A 24,793-nucleotide genomic window follows, 5' to 3' on the forward strand; every position below is an offset into this window, starting at 1 on the left:
GGTCGTAGTATTTTTTTCCTTTAGCTGAGCTGTTACGACTATTCTCTGAGGCTATCCTGTAAGCCTCTTGCATTCGAGTAGCCCATTTCTGTGCATATTCCTCACGACTTGGCACTTCTTCCTCTGTCCCCAGGTCAAAGACTAAGTCGATGGGCAGGCGTGGGGCTCTTCCATAGAGGAGAAAGAATGGTGAATAGCCGGTGGCTTCATGTTTTGTACAATTGTACGCATGGACTATATGGGGCAAATAATCTTTCCACTCAGTTTTCCTTTCCTCTTGGAGAGTGCGCAGCATCTGTAACAGCGTTCTATTCAGCCGTTCGACCGGATTCCCCTGCGGGTGGTATGGGGTAGTACGAGAGTGAGCAATGCCAGACAGCTGTTGGAGCCGCTGGAATAGATTATTCTCAAACTCCCGACCCTGGTCATGGTGCAAAATCTGAGGGTAAGAGAAACGGGGAATAAAATCACTGAAGATTTTCTCAGCTGCTGTCTTGCCTGACTTGTTCTTAGTTGGGTACGCTTGCGCAAAGCGTGTAAAATGATCGACCAAAACTAATACATACTCAAATCCTCCCTTACTTGGCTCCAGATGAAGGTAGTCAATAGAAACGAGCTCAAATGGAGCACTAGTTGTAATTGACCCCATAGGCGCTTTTTCTGGGACAGCGGGTTTTTTCTGCTTAATACAGGAGCACCGGCGAATGACATGGTCTTCTATTTCCCGCTGCATGAATGGCCAATAGAACCTCTGTCTTGCTAGGTGGATGACTTTGTCAGCTCCGACATGTCCCATGTCATCATGCAGGTGTTTGAGCACGGTCGGCTTTAGCTTACTTGGGAGAACGAGCTGTTTCCATTTTCCTGTCTGTCTGTACAGAATTCCTTTGTCAAGTTTGAGTTTGGTCCATTCATGTACAAGTCTCCTTGTCTCTTGTCCCATCCGTCTTTTATCTTTACCATTGGGGTTCCATCCACTCCTCTTCAGTGTCATCACCTCATTGATCGATTCATCCTCCATTTGAGCAACTCGGATGTCTTCTGGGGTGATGATGGGGACTGTCACAGAGGGGTCGTCTTCATCACCAGAATTGAGATGTAGTGCAGCCATCCATGGCACATCCTTCTCAGCTACAGCCTTGCTCCCCTGCCATATAGTGGAAACAACTTCAGGGGGCAGGGTTTCAGTGTACTCTGATACATGACCCTTCAGCTGTACTGGATAACGTGACAGGGTGTCGGCGTCAGCATTCGCCTTGCCTGGCCTGTATTTTATGGTGAAGTGAAAATCTGCCAACTCACCCACCCAGCGATGTCCAACAGCATTGAGCTTGGCTGTACTTATGACATAAGTAAGGGGGTTATTATCTGTATACACGGTGAACGTAGGTGCATAATAAAGATAATCCCGAAACCTGTCACAGATTGCCCACTTCAAGGCCAAAAACTCAAGCTTACCAGAATGGAGGTGGTAATTTTTTTCAGCTGGTGTAAGTGTTCTTGATCCGTAAGCAATCACACGAAGTTTGCCTCCCTGCTGCTGGTAGAGCACAGCCCCCAGCCCTTCATTGGATGCGTCAGTGTTCAGTACAAAGGGCAAATTATAGTCGGGGTAGGCCAAAACAGGTGGATTGGTTAGCATGTCCACAAGGCGAGTGACAACAGCAGTGTGTTCATAAGTCCACTGGACAGGTGTATTGGAGAGGAGCGGCCCAGGCTTCAACACTTTTTGTTTGGCTGGGGTGCTTTCACCTTTGACAGGTTTCTGGCTTGGCTGCCTGGTACCCTCTATGAGTTGAAACAGAGGTCGTGCGATTCTTGAGAAGTCTTGTATGAACGATCTATAATAGCTAAGGAAGCCTAACAGACCCCTGACTTCCCCCACATTCTTCGGCTCTCTCTCTTTAAGTTGCAACACTGCTTCCAGGTCTTTAGGATCTATCTGGATACCTTCACTTGTCACTAGGCGCCCAATGTATCGCACTTGTCGTCTGAACAGCTCGATTTCTTTGGGCGTAGCTTAATGCCATGTTCCCGTAGCCGACGGAGCACCCGCCTCAAGTCCTCCACGTGGTCATTGAATGATTTGGAAAAACAAAGTACATCATCCAGATAAGGGGAGCAGCATTCGTCCCTCATACCATCAAGTACGCCCTCCATACATCTTTGAAAGGCCGCCGGGGCGTTGGTAAGGCCAAAGGGGAGGCGAAGCCACTCATATAATCCCCAAGGGGTACTGAAGGCGGTCAGATGCCTGGAACTCTCATCGACAAAACCCTGGTGGTAAGCACTGCCCTGGTCAAGTATGGAGAACCAGGAGTAGCCCCCCAGGTTGTCCAACAGGTCTTGAATGCGCGGGAGCGGATGACGGTCTGGGACAGTTTTACGATTTAACGCCCTATAGTCGACACACAGACGTAGGCTCTTATCTTTTTTTCGGACGCAGACCACGGGGGATGAGTACGGTGAGGTGGACTTTCTTATCCAGCCATGGTCAAGTAATTTCTGCACATATTCTTTTACTTCTCCATACAGGGGTTTTGGGATCGCATTATAGCGCTTTTGGACAGGTGTCTCATCATTAAGCTGGATTTTGAGTTTCAAATTTGGGATGCAACCGATGTCAGCATCATCCTTGGCAAAGACATCTGATTCCTCATATAACATCTCTCTGGCAATGTTTTGTTCATCCTCTTCGAGGTGTGACAAGTCAATAGGTGGATGCCATTTTTCTCTAATCAGAGCAGAGCAGGTTTGAGCAGTGAAACTGTTTGTCTGCTTCGGGTTGCTGGGAGAATGGGTAATTGGTTTTACCTCACTAATTCCCTCAATTGTGCCCAATATGGTTCTCTGTGGCAGATAGATGTCATGTTTGGTGAAGTTCTGAAGGGGGATTTTTGCAATTTTTGATGAGCCTGAGGGGACATCGACTAAAGTAGGAAGGGGGTCTAAACCCTCAGGACAGTTGTTCTCTAGGCTGGGCTCAAATAGCATTGTTCCACCCTGTGGCCATGCTCTGACTCTGCACCTCACCTCACAGATTTGACCAGCAGGGATTGTTAGTCCTTTCTTTCCGACTCGCACAGGGCAAGGGGAAGGTGTTTCATCAGGGGACAATATCTGGAGGATGGAGATCAGAGTTTCCACTGTTTGTTCACTGAGACTCATGGCTTCCTTCAGTATGGCAGTAATATCTACCTGTTCTTTGTTTTGCTTGATCATCTCTGCAATGACATTGCTACCTAACAGGGGACCATTAACACAACTCTGACTTATTAATATGGGTACTTGAATGTCAATGTGTCCATGGCTCTTACTGCGTATCTGTAAGTCAACATAAGCCCATCCATCAAAAGGAACCGTGGTGCCATTAGCTGCAGATACTTCAAGCGGTTGGTCTGGGAATAGGGATGAGAGTGGCTGTATATTAACTGTGGGTAGTGCTTCCTCTACCCATGCTCTCCCCACCATGGTCACCTGAGCCCCTGAGTCAAGCAGCATTTGGAGTGGGACACCATTCATTGCACATGAGACCATACATCGCTTGCCAATTAATTGTGCTACCCGGTTTCTAGATGTGGGCTGGGACAGCAGTGTAGTTGAGTCTACTGGGTTTGCGGTTTCAACTGAGTTAACCTGTGCTGGAGGCTTGTTACTGGCAACGGTCACAGGCAGCCTCATTCCTGTGACCTCCTCTCGTTTACCGACACCTTTCTCTGCAGACATCCAACTGCTCTATGACCTTCTTGGCCACAAACAAAACAGTGTGGGCAGCTCCTAATGTTCTTTTGCACACACTCCTGACATCTGCCTCTGTTCTCAGCTGATATCTGGAATCGATTTGAGGGCCGGGTGAAGGAGGTACAAGGACTCCCATTGGTCACAGGCTCTAAGGGTTTGACAACACGGGCAACATGTTGAGCGATCGAGTTCACCTGTGCAGTCAGTTCTAGAATAGCAGCACGGTTAGCCTGTAATTCAGCATCAACAGCGGTTGGTTTAGTCTGGTCAGTTTGAGCCACATTTACAGACACTGGTCGGGTTTTAGTCATTGCACCAAGGCGTTTCAACCTATCCTCTCCTCACTAGTGGACTTAGTGATCTGTTCTAAGAGAAGGTCATCAGTAACCTGTAAGTTTGTGAGAAAAGGTTTCAGGTCACATCTTACATGGCTATTTTTCTCATTTAACCCTTGGTAAAGAGTGTGAAGAAATGTGCCTTGGACAAGTTTTTTATCATAACAAAAATCTGCACCTGGCTGTTGTGACTCAAAAATAATCCTCTGTTTTAGACCCATGATACGATAAAAGAATTGCTGTGGGCCCTCTTTGTCTTGCTGTCTAGCGGTACTAAGCTCTTGAAAAAGTTCGGTCCCGTTTTTGTCTCTAATATGAGAGCGGAGAAACCTTTTTAACTCACTCATAGTAAGATCATCTTTGCTAGTCAACATCTCCCTGAACGTACCAGGTTTAGTTATCTTAAACACAGTGCGAATAACTTCTGTCTCACTAAACCCTTCCAGTAAACCTTGATCCATCTGTTTACAAAGGCTGCTGTATGACACTTCAGACCCGGTGTCAGAAATCTGACCACCATGAATCTTAAACTCTCTACGTGGAAACAGAGCAGCTACATCAGTGAGTTTTACAACCTGCTCACCAACACTGGAAGATAGGCTGGCACGGCCAGGAAGGGCAGCACATACGCTGTTGGTGGTGGACTTAGCTGGCGATGTGGTGGAAAGGTTCCTGGGAGGTCCATCATTGTCTCTGGCTGTGGTCGGTTGAGGGCTGGAAAGTCTCTTTCTTCAGGTGATGACAGCAGGTGGCAGCCCATGGATGCAGTAGTCAACTGATCCGTCGAAGTGTCTGTATCCTCCTGCTGGGGAGGTGCAGCCTCACTGACTTCTTTTCGCCTCCGACTGTATCTTCTTCATTCGTGTCTTGTAACAGGTGATCGAGCATGTCGTCAAGGTGAAGAATCTGAGACATGCCTTCATCTTCCATGCCGCTTAGCTTCTCGCTTCTTAAGAAATCGTCAATCAAATCAAACAGTTCTGGTTCACTCAGTGCCATAAGGCCCTCAGCATCCGGCCCCGATCCGTCATCAATTGCACTGGCGATGACCTGTAGTTGACTGATACTCAATGCAAGCAGTCTCTTTCGGATTTTGAAAACCAGCATCCTTCTAGGGGTTGTGGTAGCCATCTTTAACCTCTGTAGCCTCTACTCTCTGGATGACGCACAGCACTGCAGCCTTCCTGAAGTTTTGGACACAGGTCTTCTCTGTAGCAGTTCCCACTCTCTCCACTAGGTGGCGCTGGTGATCCCGGACGAGCCCCCAATTGTTACCGGCCTCAGACCTAGGGGAAATCTGGGCCGGCACAAGCGATGCACAGGCAGGATGCGCTGTGGATCTGTGAATGATGAGGAACAGACACGTTAATACGTTGTGCCTGGCTCTGCTGGCAGCGGTTTATTATTGACTGCAACAATCTTAAACATTCAGTCATTCCATTTAAACACAAATATCAAACACAAATATCAAACTATCCTTGCTTTGAGAATATCACAAAACATCATAACATGGGGATAGTATTCATGTCAAAATACACTGTCATAGCCTTTAACTTCAAAACAGCTCAAAATACAATTGACCTCTTGGTTTACAATATTGTTAATAACCTGAGTAATACAACAAATACTCTTGTAAAATAAAATAAAGTGCAACATAACCCATTACATGTGTCTGTCTCTGAGTGTATATGTCTTTCATTGCAAAATAAACTTAATGTTCATCAAAATAATAACTTCCCATCACCAAAGACAGTAATAAATCTAATGCCCATTCATACCTTCAGCCATTGGCTCAGATACAAAAAGTAAACATAAAACGGACACTATATTCTCTTTCACATACACATCTGTTCATCCCATGTGCTCTCTGTAATCAAGCCGTTAAAGAACTACTAGCGGTAGCCATTATTCGACTCGACAAAACAAAACAAATACTTATTAGAACTCGGATCAAGTTCTCTCAAAATGTTACTCTAATGTCACAGACAGTTCACATTACTTTCAACATCTTTAAGAATGTTTAGGAATAGTTAGAAATAGTACCTGTGAATGATGAGGAACAGACACGTTAATACGTTGTGCCTGGCTCTGCTGGCAGCGGTTTATTATTAACTGCGCATGCGCGGGCAGAGACTATAGACGTTTCCTCGTTTGTTCATTCACTCACAGTAGCGCCCTCTACTGACTAGGTGGTCATCGACATGAGTCAGTAAATGTTAGAAAGTTGTTCTAATCATCTTAAAATAAAATAATCTTTTCAAAAATGGGGGTGTCTGTTTTAGTAAAACATTAATTTCTAGACCCACTACATTGGTTCCGGTGGGACGACAACTTTTAAAATCGTAAGCTATACTCTACCGTTAGCATCCATGTTTACTTCCGCTAACAATCGGAACTACTACTTCTTTATGGCGGTTGGCAAAACACAAGAGAACGCTACTGCGCCCTCTACTGCGCATGCGGGACACTTTCAGGTCGCATATTTAGAAGTGTGAAGGACCACAGCAAAAATAAAATGATTTAACAAAAAGGTCAAAATTGGGTAATTTCAGGCTGCAGTGTGAACAGAGCCTTATAAGTTTATAGATTAAGCTACAAACCTTTAGCTTAGTCCATCTTTACTGGCACTGGTGTAAAAAAAATACCTGTATAAATTATCACTTTTCTGGTACAGCAGAATCTTTAGATGAAGTTTTCTACCTTCACACAGGCTTGTTAAATTTTTTATTTTTTTTTTCTGTTGGTTTCTTGAATGAAAACCTTGTAAAAATGTGAAACTCTGGGTTTTGTCAACACAGTTTCGTGGTAGTTTAGTTGTTTCAAAGGTAACGCTTTCTTGAAATATATGTCTTGAGAAACTGTGGGTCAAGATTTTTAGATTTTCTGGCTCCAACTTCCTCTTGATCTTTTCATTGGTAAAACATAAAAAATGGTTAAATTGTATGATTAAATCAATGTTCTGATGACTCAGGATTAAAGCAGGGTTACAAATTTAAACCTGTTATCAGCACTGATAGATTATGTAAATATGTAAAACAAAATTAAAAATATAGCCAGCTTTCATTTTTGTAGCAAAAGTAGCTAAACCTAAAAATGGCTTTTTTACAACTATATTTTAAATTAATCACTTAACCAAACATTTCTGCAATATTTAGAGAAAATTAATTAATTTATTGTAAAATACTGGAAGCATCTCATTGTAGTTTAAACTACATTTGTTTACCTTTCTCCTTGCCAGATGGGATTTTATATGAATCTTTTAGTCATGAGAATCAAACATGCAGGATTTGTAGAAAACTCCGTAAAGGCAGAAAGAAATTTCCAGTCACAGCTAATACCGTAAATGTTCCCCCCGCCCCAGAAAATGAGAGAAACTTAAAGTAGAGGTACTTTTTATTTTCAAATTGAACCTGAAGTCTTTGCATTGGAGATGGACTCGTTTAACACAGCCAGAAACCCAAGCATGATGAAGGCCATGGATGTCAAACTTGATGCTAAAACAGAAAAAAACTGCTTTGCAGCCAGAGTCGGAGCTTCACTTTCTGTCCTGCCGTTTCGTTTTCAACATGAGCGCTGGCCCAAAAGGAAAACAAAAAAAATACTGCAAAAAAAGAAAGTTAAAAACTGTATTTGGTGACCAAATGGCAATAGATTCCCCACAGTTTTAGTGGTGCTGCGGGCCACAGTGTGGACAGGACGAGGATCCGTTCAGACATGATGTAGAGTAACGCTCCAGCAGTCTGCGTTTGGGGGCTTTTTGGGGAGCAGCAGTCAATTACACAGCAGATGATGTTCCAGGTAGTTACTGTGAACAGAAACGGAAAATCAAGTTATTTCTGTTGCCATGGAGTCAATTGTTAGAGGGGCAGCACTGTGTGTTTGTGCTATAAAATGGCGCCATGCTAATGGTAACTAGTTATATTTACTTGAGTAGCTTTTTTGAAAATATTTACTTTTAAGGAGGTTTTTTTTCTACTCTACTTTTACTTGAGTAAAATTGATTCTCTGCTCACTGAATGAAAAACAAACAAGTAAATAAACAAGTTTTAACCAAAAATTTACCAGACAGACCTGCAGTTTTTATTAAAGTTTCATAAGACTTTTTTTATTTTAATAAACTGATTAGGAAAAATCTTTTGTCTTTTTATCTATTTTTTGGTACTTATAATTTTCGTCCTTAAAAAAACTTAGATTTTGGTCTGACGACGAAGCTTTTAACTATAAACTGATTGGTAAAAATTCTACTCAAGTACTGAGTAACTGATCAATTTATCAAATACTTTTTTGCTCTTTGAGTAAAAATATGTTGTTGAAGTAGTACTACTCTTACTTGAGGACAGGTTTTGGGTAATCTGCCAAACTATGTCAGATAAGACTTAAAAGTAATTTAACTCCTTGAAATGTCGTTGTTTTAGTGCAACGTTTTCACCAGCATTGCACTGAGAAGCAGCTTGTATGCGTTTGCCAATTATTGCTGGCTAGTCTGAAGGAGCTGAAGGAGGAGGACCTACGTCCACCCAGGCGTTTTGGACAGCTGAATGGTTGCCATGGAGATTAAAGGATTTCCCAAAGCAACACATAACATGACGTAAAGCTCAAACGTTTTGCATGGTGCTGCCCCTTTAAATAAGGTTTCGTCATCATACGAAGTACGTACGCATTTCTCAACCAGCAGGCCGTCTTTGAAGAAAAGCATGTACGGCGTGACGCCGTCCTCACGGTAGTCCAGCAGGCCCACCATGCCCTCCGGGTTCATGGACTCCCCTGTAAAAAACTGAGGAGAAAACGTGCATCAGGAAAGTTTCTGCAAACAAAGTGACAAAAACGAGTCGTTTCGTCAACCTGGAGCTACCTGATAGTTCTTGATGTTGCCGAGGATCCTCTTGACTTCTGGCTGGACCTCAGCCATGAAGCTCTCCACTCTGTCAGGATTGGTTTCCTGCAGCTTGGCCTTCACCCTGCGCACACAAACACCATCAACAACCTACAAACAGAGTTTTTAGGCCTCAAAGGTGGAGAGACGATGAGGAAAAGCATACAAAATACTAATAAAAATAAAAAACCGTATTACATTTTTCATCATAGTCTCAATTTATAAAATGCGAGTTAAAATTATTTATTTAAATGTTATTTCTGATTGGCTGCCAGTCAAATCCATCAAGCTGCTTTGCTCCTCAAACTAGAAAGAAATAGAAACATTTCTGCAGCAAGAAAAAATAAAAATAATAATAAATCCAGCAGCACTCCTGTGGAAGCAAAAAGACATAACTGATGCGATTAATATAAAATATTACACTTTTTTTTATAATTATTTGTTGAAAAGTTGTATTTGTTGGCAATAAAGTCATAATTTATTATATAATAAAATATTCCACTGCAGAACTCATGGCCATCTAAAAGCAGATGGTATGAGGTAAATTAATAATTATGAAATATTTAAGAAAAACTGTAAAGCTGATGATGCTTTACATATTTTGCAGCATTTTCTGTTTTATATTGGCGGTCTCCAGACTGACATCGACGCTCTCTGTGGAACAAGAGTTTAATTTGGTCTACAACGTTGGACTTGAGGGATACAGACTCCGACCTGCAGGTGGCAGTATTTCTTACTTTTACTCCACCGCTGCCTCAACCTTTCTTGATTTCCAGTTAGTCTGTAGTTGATGTGGCAGGTAAACACTTATCAATGAATGTACCAAAAATCTCACATTCATTGATAAGTGCAAATATTGCAGAATTCCTTGTCAACATTTCTAAATTAGTTATTTTGATCGCAAAAAAAAAAAAATAATAATAATAATAATCCTGAAAACCTGGATGTTCTACACATTTAATTTGAGGAAGAACTTATCGAATACTCAGGTGTTTATTAATATTTTAACAGCTTCTTAAAGGGTTTTATTTTACATTCTTCCACAACCTGATGAAGCCCAGAATGGAAATGAGTTCAACACTCCTGCTCTAAACCAACATTTTAATCTCATTTCAAGTGATTCACAAACACAACTCACGCCTTGACGTATTCCTTGATGTAGGCCATGTACTGCTTCTTGTCGAAGCCGGTCTCCTGCAGCTTGTGGTTGAGGACGATGTCGACGCCGGAGACGGTGGCCGACTCGTTGCCTTCGCACGCCTCCTCTGCAGAGGCGTTGGCTGAAATCAAAGCGTCATCAAACCCCTCTGTCCTGGTCACCGTCTGGGAGGAAGAGGAGGAAGACAAACAGCGGCTGCATCATTTTCACAGATTACGCCGCTTCTTGGTGGCTGAAATCTGGGTTGTGTTGTCTCCATCTCCAGATCTTGTTTGAATTCAGATCGACTCTACGACTATTAGAGCCAGGCTACAATTTTTTTTATTTCATTTTTATCCTTAATCATCAGAATAAAGTTATAACATTGTAACAATAAAGTGGAAATAAAGTGAGAATAAAGCCATTATTACCAGAATTAAGTCATAAAATTTTAAGAATTAAGTAATTTTATGAGAACGCCAACATGAAAAATAATAATTTTGAAATAGGAATGCTGAGCATCCTGTGAAGTTTTACTTTGGTATCAGTTTATAGAGATACAGAATTATTTCATCATTAATTTAGTCAAATTTTAATGGCTAAATAAACTTGACATTTTTCTGGTAAAATTAAATCTTTATTCTGTGAATATTTTGGTAACATTCCTGTAATCAACAATTCTCATATTCAAACACTGAGATCCAATGAATGAAATATATAAATATTCATCTGTAATTTCTCTTTTTTGGTTTTAAAAAGCATCAAAAAGGAAGAATAAAATTAAAATGGGATCTGGTATGGAAAAAAAAAAACAAACCTGAGATTTTCTTTTATTGTTGGTGTTTGACATTTCAAACCAATAAAAATAATCAAACTGCCCTTATTTTCACAATCTTTACATCAACTCCACTCAAACAAAGAATCTACACAATAATGAACTGCTATAAACTGTTACGAGTTTCTTCACTTCATAAGCAAATTGCAATTTATATTTTGGCTTTTAATTAGAAACATTTACTTTCTACAGACCTCGGTTTAAAACCAGCTGCCAAAACTAAAAATAAAGTCCAATCAGAGAGACATTATGGACTAAAATGAACTACGGTTAACTACAAAATGATGCCATATATTAGCGATTTCCCAGTAGTTTTACTGTTTTAAGGGTTTTTATGCTGGAGTTCTTGGAAGTGAATTAGGTCTTAAAAAGTAAACTTAACTTTTTTTAAATCATTTTTGAGTTAAATGAGAAACAACAGACTGTCTCACGTTGCGTTAATGTCCGGACTCCTAAACCATTCTCTACAGATTCATCAATAAGAAAAGTTGGGCCCATATTGATAGATATTAATGCTGCTTTGCCTGAAGCCTTTAATCAGATTAATTGATTATTCAAACAGTCGTCAACTAATTGAGTAATTAACTGGAGTATACAAACTCTTAAGCAGACTATATGCTAGAATAACAGCAGTAATTAATGCCAAACTACAGACAATATTACATTTAAGATGAAAAACATCCCTCATCTGTAAATATGTTCCAGCCAGAATTCCTCAAGTGTCAGTTTTAACTTCACCTGGTTTAAACTGAGAAAAAAAACTCCCTGTAAGCTCCTTTAGGTATCCAATTAATAACTAGATAATCAATAAATAAATAGATTTCACTGTGTTATTGTTAAGTGAAGCAGAAAAGATTGAGCTTTTCACTTGTTGAAGTATTTCTAGCTGCAGATGCATCTTTCGCCACAAATCATCAAATCTATGTAGAAGGAACATTTTAGGCAATATAATGTTTATTGTCTTATTTAAAAAGTGATTTCAAATCTTTATCTGATTAAAATAATTTTTACATTTCTTCACACTTTTATTACTTTAAGGTGATTACTTAAAGTGAATACTTACACCTAAAAAAAACAAAAACTTCTGTTTTGCTCATCATTTCAACACAGATATAAGAGACGAACATCAGCCAATGCGGATGTAAATAAAAGCTGCATCAGTGACGGCTTTATGTTTCGATCTAAACTCTTCTGTTTTTAGGCTCTGCGTTATGTTTGGTGTCTTTGAACCTATTGAGGAGTCTGGTAAAGTGCAAAAAGAGTGAATCAATAAAAATGTCCCAACAGTTAACAGGTGAGGAGAGTTTGTATTTTTAAACAATTTAAAGAACAGAAGGTCAATCTCATTTTGCTGAATTTCTTCAAATATAACTGGACAACTTCAAAACTAAGTAAAACTGCTTGTATTTTTATTCCAGATGGTCACACACCTATAACTGCATACCAGCCCTGTTGCTGGTAAAGACTTTAAATGCGCATTGGGTCAGAGTTGTAGAACTGGTTTCAGACTGCAGAGGAGCAGAGAGTCTCACCCCACCCCAAACACTACTACCAAAAGTAAAATCCCAATAAAAGTGGGCCAAACATGAAAAACAACCAGTAAAGTGATTTTTTTTCTCAACCGGAGCAGTTATCTGCTGCTAAGAGAATAGCGAGTTAAAATCAGTTTCAATTGTTATGAGTAATCAATTAGATTACATTCTGAACTCACCTTTCCTTCAACTTCAAAGAAGATTCCGCTATCAGTTTCTTTTACTTTGAAGGTATCTGAGAACATCTCATCATCTGTTGGAAGAAAGGGGGAGTAAAAAGAGAGGAAACTTAAAACAAAGCGAACAGACGAACAGCTGGGTGCGCCATCCGCTAAAAGGGAAACACGCTCCCTGCTTGTGAAATAAATTCATTTCGCGACCGAAGTCATACTTTGTAGCACATCCCCAATGTAAAAGTCATAAAATCTCCCGATGGCTAACAGCAGTAGCAGTTACTTGCGGCAGAAAGGCCACATCATTCACTGAAACTAAGCCCAATTACAACATCCAAAGCAGCCGTTCTGCTAAAACTTAGCCACCTAACTGCTTCCGATACAGTTGTATACACTTATAACTTTATAATATTGAATACAGATGTGTAGTTAAAGCCATAATATAAACGTACGAGTATAAAAAAGGGTGTGTAATCCTATGATTCGCCGGTGATTTTTTTTTCTCCGTTACCGCTAACTTCTCAATTGATACACACGAGTTAGCCGGCTAGTTGAGCTAACTCAAACCACACACTGGAAACTAAATTAAACTCTCACGACCGCAACAGCGACTAACAACGTAAAATACATCTTCGACGGCGGCTACTTACTGCTGATGATGCACTTGTAGATGATCATTTTGCGGCTTGGGTGTTAAAATCTTCAGAGACAGAGAGCAGGCCAACCGCTCCTACAGCACAGCAGAGGAAAAAGAGCGATCAGGCCACGAGCCGCTGCATTTACATCCTGCTGATGTCACCGAGACTTAACCGCGGCTCCGCGCTCTGCTGCCACCCGGGAGTGGTGGCCAACAGTGGTACAACAACGGTGTTTCCCCGAGTAATTTGCCGAAAAAACCGCACCGACGTGATTTTAATTTACAAATTTCGAAATGTAAAATTTCCATGTACCAAAATATTACAAAAATGGTTAACTCACAGAAGACAATTAAAGCCAGTAGAAAAAACAACTTTAATCTTAGAATTCTGACATTTTCTCAAGCTAGTCCCTTAAACAATCTAAAATGGAATCACTCTGGGAAAACGTCCCCAAAACTAACAGTTTTTGACACCATTTTAAATATTTATTCAACTACAGCTTTCCAACATCACAACTAAAGCTCTAATTTGGACCCATGAGCCAAATGTGTGTGAAATTTCACATTTCCGTAACAAAAAGGTTAACTTACAGAATTATGGCCACTGAAAAGTCAAAATTCTAATATTTTCTTCAAATCCCTAAAACATCATCTAAGGGAACCATTCTGAAAAAATTTAGCCAACCAATGTTTGTTTTTTTTGGGGGGGGGGTTTACACCATTTTCTATATTTATGCAATTACAACTCTCCAAACTCACAACTAAACGTTGTTTAGCCCTAATGTGAGTCAATTAGCCAATAGGGTGAGTAATTAAAAGTTAGAAAAGTTTAATTTCAAATTTCCAATTTTCCTTTTGCATGTCGGATTAAAGCTGTAATCCTCTTCCACATGAACTACAATTGGAATACTGAGAGGAAAAGTTGTAGCTGACTTAAACTTGTAAAAGTCTATATACGCCACCAAGTCCTTCAAATTTTGTCACAGTTGATATCAGATTATGAAATTTTGATTTGTGGTAGAACACGCTGTAGTGGAAAACAGTCATCAAAATGTTTTCACTGATGAAAATCAGCAATTAACCCAAAATTATAATTGCATATAAACATGAGTCACGCATTACGTGTAAAGCAAATTTATTTCTCAATCATCAGCAAATTATTCCAGTACAACAAGCAACTTTTCTTGGGAATCTCAATCTGTACAGTTGCTGAATCCCCAAACCAATCTGCGGTGAGATTATTTCAGCTGGTAAAAGTCCAATTATATGCACTGTGAATTAATTTCACTGACAGAAAAACAAACAGGGAAACGTACGTCTGTGGTGGTGGGTGGTGGAAACAAACCAAACGAAGCTGAAGTATGTTTAATAATCCCTCAAAACAAATAAAAAAGTGGGACAACACATAGACAGAAATAACCAAAAACAATAAGAAGTGTTCCATTTACAATTATACACGCATGAAAAATAAACATCTGAGAAATGATTAAAATGCAACAGCAGTGATGCAGTGATGTTGCTGCGAAAGCCTCCCACCAACGTGACTCCACTGAGGTTTCCAAATCATCCAGGAAGTACATTGGACCTCGCAGTTTTCCCAGCTTCTAATCGACTTCATTCCAACCCAAACCAGGCCGACGGTCTGGACCTTCCCACCCGAGCAGCTACAGCTGTCCGCACTCTGTGACGACCAGCTTCTTGGCGGGAGCTCCGCCCTTCGTGCCCAGCTCTCCCATCTGCTGCACCACGCTCATCCCGTCCCGAACGTAGCCGAACGCCACGTGTTTGAAGTCCAAATGTTCAGCTTTCTTCAGCGTTATGAAGAACTGCGAGTTGTTGGTGTCCCGCCCACGGTTCGCCATCGACAGGATGCCCGGCCCCGTGTGCCTGACGTCGAAGTTTTCGTCCTCGAACGCGGCGCCGTAGATGGATTTGCCCCCGGTGCCGTCACTTTTGGTGATGTCGCCTCCCTGAAGCGACAGGAAGTAGAAGATTGATCAAGCTTGTGAATCTAAACACTGTATAGCAAGCTGTTTTAACATAAAATCATCTGACTGTCGGTAAATAACATTTATTTTACCAGAAAAATCTGATTGAGATTTAAAATCTATTTGGTATATCTAGTTACACAGTGACATTTAAACTTATTTTTTGTGTGTGTGGGACAGAGTGAGTTTTGGGTTTTTGGATTGCAAGGTATGTTTTTTTTTCTGACTATAACAGGAAAAAATCTAAAACAAATGTAAAAAGAAAAACAAGAGAATTCTCTAGAAATGAATAAAAATAGGATTTTTACTAAACACTAGAGCTGCAACTAAATATTCATGAATCTATTGACTATTCTGACAATTAATTAAAAACATTTTTAGGCACATCTGCATATTTTTCATTCAGAAAAGAAACAATTTAAAAATTAAAATAAAATAAAAAGATTAAAAGCTTGAAATTTAAAATTGAATACTTTATTTTAAGCCATTTTGCCCAGCCCTAACATGAGGCGTATATATGAATATTTTTTAGATAATTCGACCGAGGTGAAGCTAAACTTCCACTTAAGTAGTTCTACATAGAACTTTTTTTTATCTTAAATGCAAAATTTGTTGTATAATTTTGGCTTAATTGCTGCTCTAAATGTGTTGTTCTTTCAGAAAACTGCCTTTTATTTTCAGTCTGTATTCTCCAGTTAATGGCTAATCAATTACTAAATTAGATGATTATTTCAATAATTGATTCATCACGATAAATTCAGTTAATCCTCCCAGCCTTAGGTCATACTATCAGCGAATTAAACAACTTCTTCAAGCTGTGATTCTTTCACCTGACACATGAAGTCCGGTATGACCCGATGGAAGACGGAGTTCTGGAGGCCGAAGCCTTTCTCTCCGGTGCACAGCGCTCTGAAGTTCTCCGCCGTTTTGGGGACGATGTGGGAGAAAAGCTCGATGGTGATGGAGCCCAGCGGCTCGCCGTCGGCTGCCACCCTGAGGAACACCAGCGGGTTCGTGTCTCTGGAGTGTTCCTGCACTCTGGACAGCGCCGAGGCGTCGTCGCCGGTTTGGCCGATGCGGCTCTGACATTCGCAGAAGGTCTTCCTGAACGACTCGGCTATCTCTGAGGTTTTGAACTTGGCTGCCAGCTGCTCCACCACACCTTCACCATCTGACGGAGGAAGCAAAACCCACAACATTTTCTCATTAGATACACAAAGTATATTAGTATTCATATTCATTTAACCTTTTCACATTTTGTAATAGGGCTGCAGCTGACCATTATTTTATTAATCACTTACGAATAAAAAAAACAAGAGGAACATTTGGCAAATTTCTCATTTAAAACCACTTAAGGATGTTGAATATAAAAAATGTTTTTCTAAATAAGAAAAACATTTTACTGCTTAAAATGAAGAAATAATCGCATTCCCTTGAACAGTTTTTAATTATTCAACCGTACGTCTTCGAAAAGCAGAAGTAGAGCCTCCTGCACAACCAACAAGAATATAGAGAGCGGTTTCTGAATGACAAGTCAAAAATACTAGTCTTTTTCAGTAGCACGTACAGCATCAAAACCAGCAGAAGCTCTGTTTAAGTTGCTAGGTAACGAACGGAACTCTGCTGAGGTTGCTAGGTAACGAATGGAACTCTGCTGAGGTTGCTAGGTAACGAACGGAACTCTGCTGAGGTTGCTAGGTAACGAACAGAACTCTGCTGAGGTTGCTACTTGAGGGGCAGTGCCCTCTTACTTGTGCCCTTCCATTCAACTTAATGGGTATTTTGTTTGTAAAGCGCTTGGGCTATTTTTAGAAACCCAAATTGAAGCACAAAAACATGCAAAATGTGAACTTTGACTCATAGTTTCCCCCATTTAAGTGTTTGTACCCGAGTAGTCTGTGGCGGTCCAGACGAGCGCGTTGGCGGAGGTGTTCATGGGTTTCAGCTCCATGGACTCTGAGATGGTGTGGTTGGCACAAACCCTCAGCACCTGGTCTCTTCGCATCAGGATCCGGTAGAAGTGTTTGGCCGGGTGGAAGAGGATCTTGAGGTCTCCCATGCCGCGCTCTTTCCACTGGCCGAGGTCGCGGTCCCATCGGTAGAGCTTGGCTCGCTCTTTAAACAAGATTTCCTCATCTTCCTCGCCAGATTTCGTCTCCACCTGAAAAGAGTAAAAAACGCTTAGAGGTCAGAATGGGCTCACTTCTCGAAATTAATTTTCGATTAATTAAAATTTTGGTTTTTGTATATTTAGCTTTGAGAAAATCTGGATTTTCTTTCCCCCAAAAAAGGAATTTTTGAGTTTCCTTAGTTTGACGAGCGTGTTTTACAAGTTTCTATTTATTTACACTCTGAGTTCAGATCATCTCAGGGACAGAATATTCAGAGCAAACTAACATTTCTTATTTTTAATTTAGAGAATAAGATAATTATAGTACAAGAGAACAGCTGCACAACAATGGAGAAAAAAGTAGTAATTCTATGAGAATTTCAACAAAAAGAAATGAAAAATTTCAATCAGGAATGTTGAGCATCTTGTGAAGTTAAACTCCAGTGAAAGTTTTACATTTAAACCTTAATAGATTTTTTTTTTTTTTTTTTTACAAATTTACATGAAATTACAGGATGTTGAAACAACTGGACAAAGAACTTTGTCTTTTTCGAAGAAAGAATCACACCAGTTCTTAACTGGTCAGACATTAAATATATCCCAACTTTGTTCTCATTAAAAAGATTTTCTTCTTTGTGATTTTAAGATGTTTTTCTGGTGAAATTGTCAACAAAGCCACTTTTTGAAACTATTTTCTTAACGTTTAGAAATAAACGTTGAAACTTAGAAACCTTTTTTCTAAGTTTTTCTCAGAAAACTTAGAAAAAATCCCAAACTAAAATCTGATCTGAAAAGAAAAAAAAGGAGAGATTTTAATTTTTAAATAATATCCTCCAGCGCTGAGATCTTAAATATTTTAACCATAAAAATTAGGAGCGTGTTTGAAGGCACCTCAGGTAGAGAAACGATGGGCTCAAAGTAGATATCCACGTTGCTGGAGGCCTCCTCTTCATCACTTCCCTCCTCGGCGGCCGTGGTTTTTGCCTCAGTGGGAGCCGCAGCTCCAAACACAGTCGCTCCGGCATTCGCCCAGGAGAAATTGGCATCTGATTTAGGACAGAGCGTCAGGCATAATTAAATTATTTCAGAACAGTGGAAAAGAGAATCTTGGCGAAGGTTCTGCTAGGACAAACCTTTAGATCCAAATGCGAATCCGTCAGTGTTTTTGGCGAGGTCAGCAAACGAAAACCCAGCGACTGAGTTGAAGCCAAAGGAGGAAGAATCTGAGGAAAATAAACGGGATTTTTAATTAAATTATTCTGATTCTGACCAGAAAAATGTTGGTGAAAATCAGGTTATCTTTTAAACTAAAGTCTGTACCGTGAGCAGCTGTGGTGTCGGTTCTGGACTCTGGTTCTGGGCTCTTCTTAGTGGACAGGTCGATAGGAGAGCTGCTGCTGGGAGTTTCACCCTGAGTGTCTGTGGGTTTTTCTCCTGGCTGATCGTCTGGTGTGGGTCTGCCGTCTGCAGGTTCTGCTCTGCTGGTCAACGGGCCTGAGGCCTGTGAGGGTTCTGCAGGATCGCTGGAGACCGGCTCACCTCTGTTTAACTGGGCAACCTGAAGAAAGTTTCATTATTTAATGGCGTTCTGATCAGCGTGTTGCTGTAAAAGTAGCAGGTGAGAAAGTGACAGTAGATTTAAAGTTGACCACAGACAGTGGAGTATTAATAAAACTATCCATTAATAAACTTTAAATACTATAACGTTCTCTGTATTTGATGAATACTTTTAAAAGTAATATTTAACATTTTTTCATGTTAATGTGGAAATATACAAATAAAACAGATTGAATTTGACTGAAAAATAATACTTAAAGGGGACAAAATTCACTTTTTGTACATTTTTGTAGTTTCATTTCGACTGTTTCTAAAACAGACCAACCCCTTAAAAAGTAAAATAAAAAATTCAGCTGTTTTTTTGGTGTCTAGAAAAGCAGCTGTGTCAAAAACCTCTCGAATGTTAAGTCAGATGTTCCTTAATTATTTTGCACAAAAGAATTGTTAGGTGACATTTTACTCTGCTCAGTTCAGCCTATTTTGATCTGTTTTAGGGCCTCCTGTCACTTTAAATCAAAATAATCTGCTGCTTCCACACCCCCAACTCAACCTTTACACTCACTTGAAAATGTGAGTGTATGATGGCGCATCTGTGCAAACAGATGCGCCATCATACAACCATACATCTTTGAAAAGCAAAAGTTGAGCCTCCTGCACAAACAACAAGATTGCAGCCAGAAGTTTCTGGGTGGCAAGTCAATAACAAAACACTTGTCTTTTCCAGCAGAAATTGTGCAGCAATAAAACCAGCTGAGAAAACATGCTGGAGCTCTGCATGGGTTGCTAGGTAACAAGCTGGGGCTTGTTGAGGTTGCTAGGTAACGGAGACCTGCCAATGGAAGGTCACTTGACAGTGGCGAGGTTTTTGATACGGCTCATTTTCTGGACACCAAAAAACATTAAACGTTTGGTTGTTTAAGCTTTTGCGTCATTTTTAGAAGCAATTGAGACCCAAAAGCAAATATAAAAACTCACAGAATGTGAATTTTGCATAATAGTTCCCCTTAAAGATTGTCAGAAGAGGAAAAATCAGGTGAAAATATAAAACTCTTCCCACGTGACCCATTACCAGGTCTTGTTGGGCTTTGCGTAGCTCCGTCTCAAAGTCTTCAGGCTCCTCGCTGTCCGGTTCGCTGTCTGTGGCGCTCAGGCCGCAGAAGAACGTCGGGGGAAGCTGGAGGCTCTTCGCCCGCTCCTCTTCCTCTGGCGTTGGTTTCTTCTCCCAAACAAACTGGCAGTCTGGCTCTGAGAGCAGCACAGAGGTTCGGAGTGACGGAGAATTACTCAAATGTGTTTTAGTGGCTGTTCTGACAGTAGTGTGATAAAGTTTGAGTGGCTTACCCTCAGCACAGACTGCTACTGCTGCTCCAGGAGGATCTGGGTAAAGCTTTCCATTCAAGGCTCTTACAGCCGACTCAAAGTCCTCATCTAACCATACAAAAAGAAATTCTGTAAAATTCTGCCATTTTTAAGTTTAGTTGGTATATTAAATTTTAGCTCACAATTCTGCTTTCCATTGAATTACCTGTTATTAACAGTTTGCATCTTCACGTTACGCTAATAATGGTGTAAAAATAAACCGAATAATACAAAACCAAAAGTAAAAAAGTAAAGGCGGATTGCATTTCTAAATCTGCTGATCAAGCATGCAAAAACAAAACGGTATTAAAAGTCTGTAAACAGCCTCCTTAAATACAATACCAGCAAAAACAAAATCATATTTGGTACAGATTTAAACAAGCAAATGTAGTGGATTATGACAATTAACAAACTGCAGCAGCATATCTTTGTTCCATTAAACAAACAGATGGAAATTCACCAACTAAAAATCCTAATTTGTTCAGATTGACTTGCTAATCCAGGCGAAATTAACAGCAGATTTTGATCAGCTTCTAACTTATTTCAACGTGGATGAAAAATTTTAGTTTTATAATTCTAAAGCTTTTTTCACCTGTGTTAGAAAAGTGTTTAGTATGTTTCAGAAAAAACAGAAACTAGGTTGTATTAGTGTGAATTATTAAATTAATGCATTTTTGATATTAAACCAACATATTCCATAAATGCTCGAAATCCATCAGATTGTGAAAACGACTCCACTAACTTTCTGGTAGATTTGGTTTAGGATTATACTTTATTATATTTATGTTGATTTGGATGCAAGCTTGGACTTGTTGACACTTAAAATTTAAAATCATCTATTTAGATTTTAACCACAACAACCTTTACAATCCAAAGAGCCGTTTTTACTAAATAAAGTTGTTTAGAGCCACAAATGCCACAACTTAACATTTTGAAAATAGTAAATTGGTTGTAATTTTTGAACCAGTAAACTTTTACATCTATTTTTATGTTTTAAATAGAGAAAAACAAAACTCTTGAATGAGTGTGGGTACATTTTCCTCTATCAGATGTTGATATTTGTGGAAAATTATGCTTTTCCTCAATAGATTCGCTTGATGTTTAGTAGGGTTGTACAGGATGCATCACAATCAAGGTGGAGAAAGTAGTTTTGTTTGTTTTGCACTTTTCATAAATCAACATCAGGTCTCACCATCGGGTTCGTCATCGCTGGTGTAGCCTGGCTCGTTCTTGTAGCAGAAGAAGGTGAGAGGCAGCAGGAGCTTCCTGGCTAAAGCCGCCTGCTCAGCTGTGGGCTCTCTGACGAAAACTATCTCCACATCGGAGTCGTCATCCGAACCCGCCGCCGCCTGAGGAGAGCCTATGATACAGATACAGCAACACTACTTCAGGGACTCGTAAGTCACATTTATTTACTGCAGCTTTAAGTGCAAGTGTTAGATTCACACAGCAACGTAAAATCACATGCACAACAACGAAACGCATGCATGTGATTTACCGCAGTGAGAAACTACCTGTTGTAGTTCAATGACATTAAACTACACAAACATTCGAGCTTAACCCCTAATTAGCTTCTGCTGATATGCACATCATCTGCAAATGCCTCGCCAGGCAGCAAATTACATTTCATGCTGCTGCTGCAGATCCAGCACTAAAAATGGCTCTGTGAAAAATGTCACAGTGCGTGCCTCCCTGAAGGAACATCCTCTGCCTTCAGATCACCTTTCCGGAAACATTTTACTTTTACTGCCTCCTGCTGCGCTTCAACACTGCACTTCATGCAAAACCACCTGGACGTTTACACGACAATCGCTGCGTTTCCATTGACCACATAATCACACAAACTGGAATTATGAAAAGTAATTTGCATAAATGGAAACATGCCAATTCTGAAATAAAAAAAAACCATCAAGTTTTTCACTAAGTTTTGCTAGAATTAGGCGTTTTTTTTTGGATGTATCAAAATTAGCGTATTTCGTAAAACTGCACTGGAAATATTTTTTTTCGCATCACAAGTCATGTGATCAACAGCCGGATGTTACTGCTGGCAGAAAACACGAAGACGACAGCAGGAAGTAGTAGTGAAATAAACGCACAGCGTGTTTTTTAATTACTTATTTAAATGTGATTTTAATTGTTTCTAATTGCAATTTTTTTGTGACATTGGCAGAATATTAACGTTTTGCTCACATTTGTAATGGAAATGAAGCTAGTTATAAACAGATATTTTTTTTATATGAAATTCAGTCAGTCTAAGTAAAACTGGATACATATGATCTGTGAGAAATCCAAATAATTTGGGTTAAAATAAGAGAAAAAAAAAATCACTTTTGTATATATAGTGGCTGTAAGGAAAAAACTGTCATCAGTTTTACAGCTTGTTTGTGAACAAAACTGAGATGGAAATATTTTTCTTGCATCACACGAGTCATGTGATCAACAACCAGACGTTACTGCTGGCAGAAAACACGAAGAAGACAACAGGAAGTAGTGCCATGTTTTTTAATAATGCTTCTTATTGCAATTTTTTTTTGACAGTAGCAGACTATTAAAGTTTTGCTCACATTTGTAATGAACATAAAGATAGTTATGAACAGATTCTTTAAAAAGTAAAGGCATTTTTTATATTAAACTCCCTCACTTTTAGTAAAACTGCATGCATATTATCTGAATAATCCAAATAATTACGGATAAAATAAAGGAAAAAACAGCAGCTATTTACTTTTGTATATACGGTGCCTACAAGGTACAAAATGTAATTAGTTTTACAGCTTGTTTTGAACAAGATGCTTACGTCCTGATGCTGTGCAGTTGCTAAGTTAGACAACAAGGACTGAACTTCAACACACGACATGCAACATGTTAGCTTCAGTCTGTTTGGTCTGTCCACTCCGTGCAAACAGGTTATTGTTTGTTGAAGTCGGGCCAGCCAGGTGACAGCTGAGAGGTTTTAACACACACTGCAATAGTTAGAGTACCTGCGCTTTCAAATTGGACGGTGGATGTGCTGGTCCAAAAGGCCATTGGGTTATCTTTGAAAAGCCTAAAATCCAGCCCTAAAGGATGACGGGTTGTTGTTGGTGAAGAGACACTAAATATGAGGCTGCTATGTTCAGAAAACAATGCCAAGATCGTTGAAATGGGAGAAAGTGTTAGAGTGTAACAACCGAGTCTTAAACAAATCCCAGAGCGCTCCTCTTAATAATTAAAATTCATCATCAGTGTGAAACTCACCGTATTGTTTGGCTTTCTAGGATTTATTTCAAAAGTAAGTGTCAAGTGCACAAATTTAAATTTATTGTTGATTTTCAACAAACATTGATATGTAGGAAACTACACACTTTGTGTATACACCAATAAACATCTGGCATAATTACTGGCTAATTATTCAACCACTCTTCTTATGGAGAATAGAAAAGATAATTCAGAAATTTTAAGCTAAAACTGTCCAATGCAACTGATTGGAAACATCCAACTGTGTTCAGGTTCTGGCTTAAGTTGATTAATGTGGAAGTCATCCTACAATACTTCCATTTGAGTTTATCTAAAAGGTTATGTTTTCATATTATTCTTTTTCATGTTTTTACGAGGCTCCTTTTCTTTCTGTGGTACATTATTAACTGTTCCAGGACATGGGGACAGAGGTGACCAGAAGCTTGTGACTCGCTGAGATGAAATCCACAGAGAGACACAGGAAACAATGCCAGGTCAATAGTCACACTCAGACTCGAAGAAAAGAGCTTGTATTTAAATGATGTGTAATCAATTAGGCCTCGTTGCAGCTGTTTAGAGCTACAATGTTCATGTGATTAGGTTATACTCTGTTTCAGTAAAAGGTAGCTGAGGACTGAGAGTTGATCCCAGACAGTGTTTGACTGCGGTCCTCTGTGTCTGGCTTCTCTTCCCTCTTCTGCAGAAAAGTAACTTGTGTTCTTGGTTGATTCCTTGCAAGTTGGGAGTGAAAATAGACCCAACAATTTTATTTACATGTGTTGGTAGGAACACATTCCCCCAGAATGATGCTTACACCACCATGTTTGACAGTTGGTTCAGTTGGTTCACCTGGATTTCTCAGCTCGGTTTATACTTCATGTGACCAAAAACATTTTCTCCAAATTTCAGCTGGTGTCTTAAGGTTCTCATTTTGGAGTAGTGCTTCTTTCTTGGTTAGAAAGAATTTAAATTTGTGCATCTAATTCTTGTCACTAAAAGCCCCAAAACAATACTGAGTTCACGTGAATGAGTGAATGTTATCTAAACAGGAGCGTGTATGCAGGATTTTTAAATTTTGACTACTTTGGTTTGTTTGTATACATTAAGGCCAGTGGCGGCTGGTGAATAAACTTCTGCTAATAGATGCCCTTCTTTGTCCAGAATAAAAGACTCGAATGAGCTCAAGGAAAATCACAATCATTCATACAGCAAAATGATATGAAGGGTAAAATTAGTGTCAAAAGCTAGCTCTGAATCAGACTAAAAGTGAAAAATGGTAAACTAATGTATGACTGCCTAGAA

General features: G+C 39.7%; 2 protein-coding genes across 3 annotated transcripts in view; both read right to left on the minus strand.

Moving 5' to 3' along the window:
* Positions 1 to 7,451: 7,451 nt before the first annotated feature.
* On the minus strand, positions 7,452 to 13,435 carry tpt1 (tumor protein, translationally-controlled 1). The gene is made up of 6 exons (XM_044130775.1): positions 13,278 to 13,435; positions 12,634 to 12,707; positions 10,088 to 10,272; positions 8,929 to 9,034; positions 8,734 to 8,850; positions 7,452 to 7,881 (listed from the first exon to the last, which is right to left on the minus strand). Exons 1-6 carry the CDS (start codon positions 13,303 to 13,305, stop codon positions 7,879 to 7,881), a joined length of 513 nt encoding a protein of 170 aa, XP_043986710.1. The 5' UTR covers positions 13,306 to 13,435; the 3' UTR covers positions 7,452 to 7,878.
* Positions 13,436 to 14,382: 947 nt separating this feature from the next.
* ranbp2 (RAN binding protein 2) overlaps positions 14,383 to 24,793 on the minus strand; it is a 32,640-nt gene continuing 22,229 nt past the window's right edge. The window contains exons 21-30 of one of the 2 annotated variants that reach the window (XM_044130777.1): positions 23,257 to 23,334; positions 21,471 to 21,638; positions 20,261 to 20,347; positions 19,989 to 20,164; positions 18,683 to 18,920; positions 18,496 to 18,585; positions 18,254 to 18,408; positions 17,140 to 17,413; positions 16,083 to 16,423; positions 14,383 to 15,234 (exon numbers count right to left, since the gene is read on the minus strand). In XM_044130777.1, the coding sequence (XP_043986712.1) occupies positions 14,929 to 15,234; positions 16,083 to 16,423; positions 17,140 to 17,413; positions 18,254 to 18,408; positions 18,496 to 18,585; positions 18,683 to 18,920; positions 19,989 to 20,164; positions 20,261 to 20,347; positions 21,471 to 21,638; positions 23,257 to 23,334 (1,913 nt within the window). In that variant the 3' untranslated portion in view covers positions 14,383 to 14,928. The remainder of the gene's footprint in view (positions 15,235 to 16,082; positions 16,424 to 17,139; positions 17,414 to 18,253; positions 18,409 to 18,495; positions 18,586 to 18,682; positions 18,921 to 19,988; positions 20,165 to 20,260; positions 20,348 to 21,470; positions 21,639 to 23,256; positions 23,335 to 24,793) is intronic. The other variant, XM_044130778.1, reaches the window with a different exon arrangement.

This window comes from Gambusia affinis, linkage group LG11, assembly GCF_019740435.1.
Source record: "Gambusia affinis linkage group LG11, SWU_Gaff_1.0, whole genome shotgun sequence".
Classification (NCBI taxonomy): Eukaryota; Metazoa; Chordata; class Actinopteri; order Cyprinodontiformes; family Poeciliidae; genus Gambusia; species Gambusia affinis.

Excerpts from the sequence above, each read along its gene's own strand:
- tpt1 (XM_044130775.1), bottom strand. The coding sequence starts at position 13,305 with ATGATCATCTACAAGTGCATCATCAGCA. Across the intron at positions 10,273-12,633 it reads TCTTTGAAGTTGAAGGAAAG|ACGGTGACCAGGACAGAGGG; the intron begins GTGAGTTCAGAA and ends TCTTCCTCCCAG. Across the intron at positions 8,851-8,928 it reads GCAACATCAAGAACTATCAG|TTTTTTACAGGGGAGTCCAT; the intron begins GTAGCTCCAGGT and ends TTTTCTCCTCAG.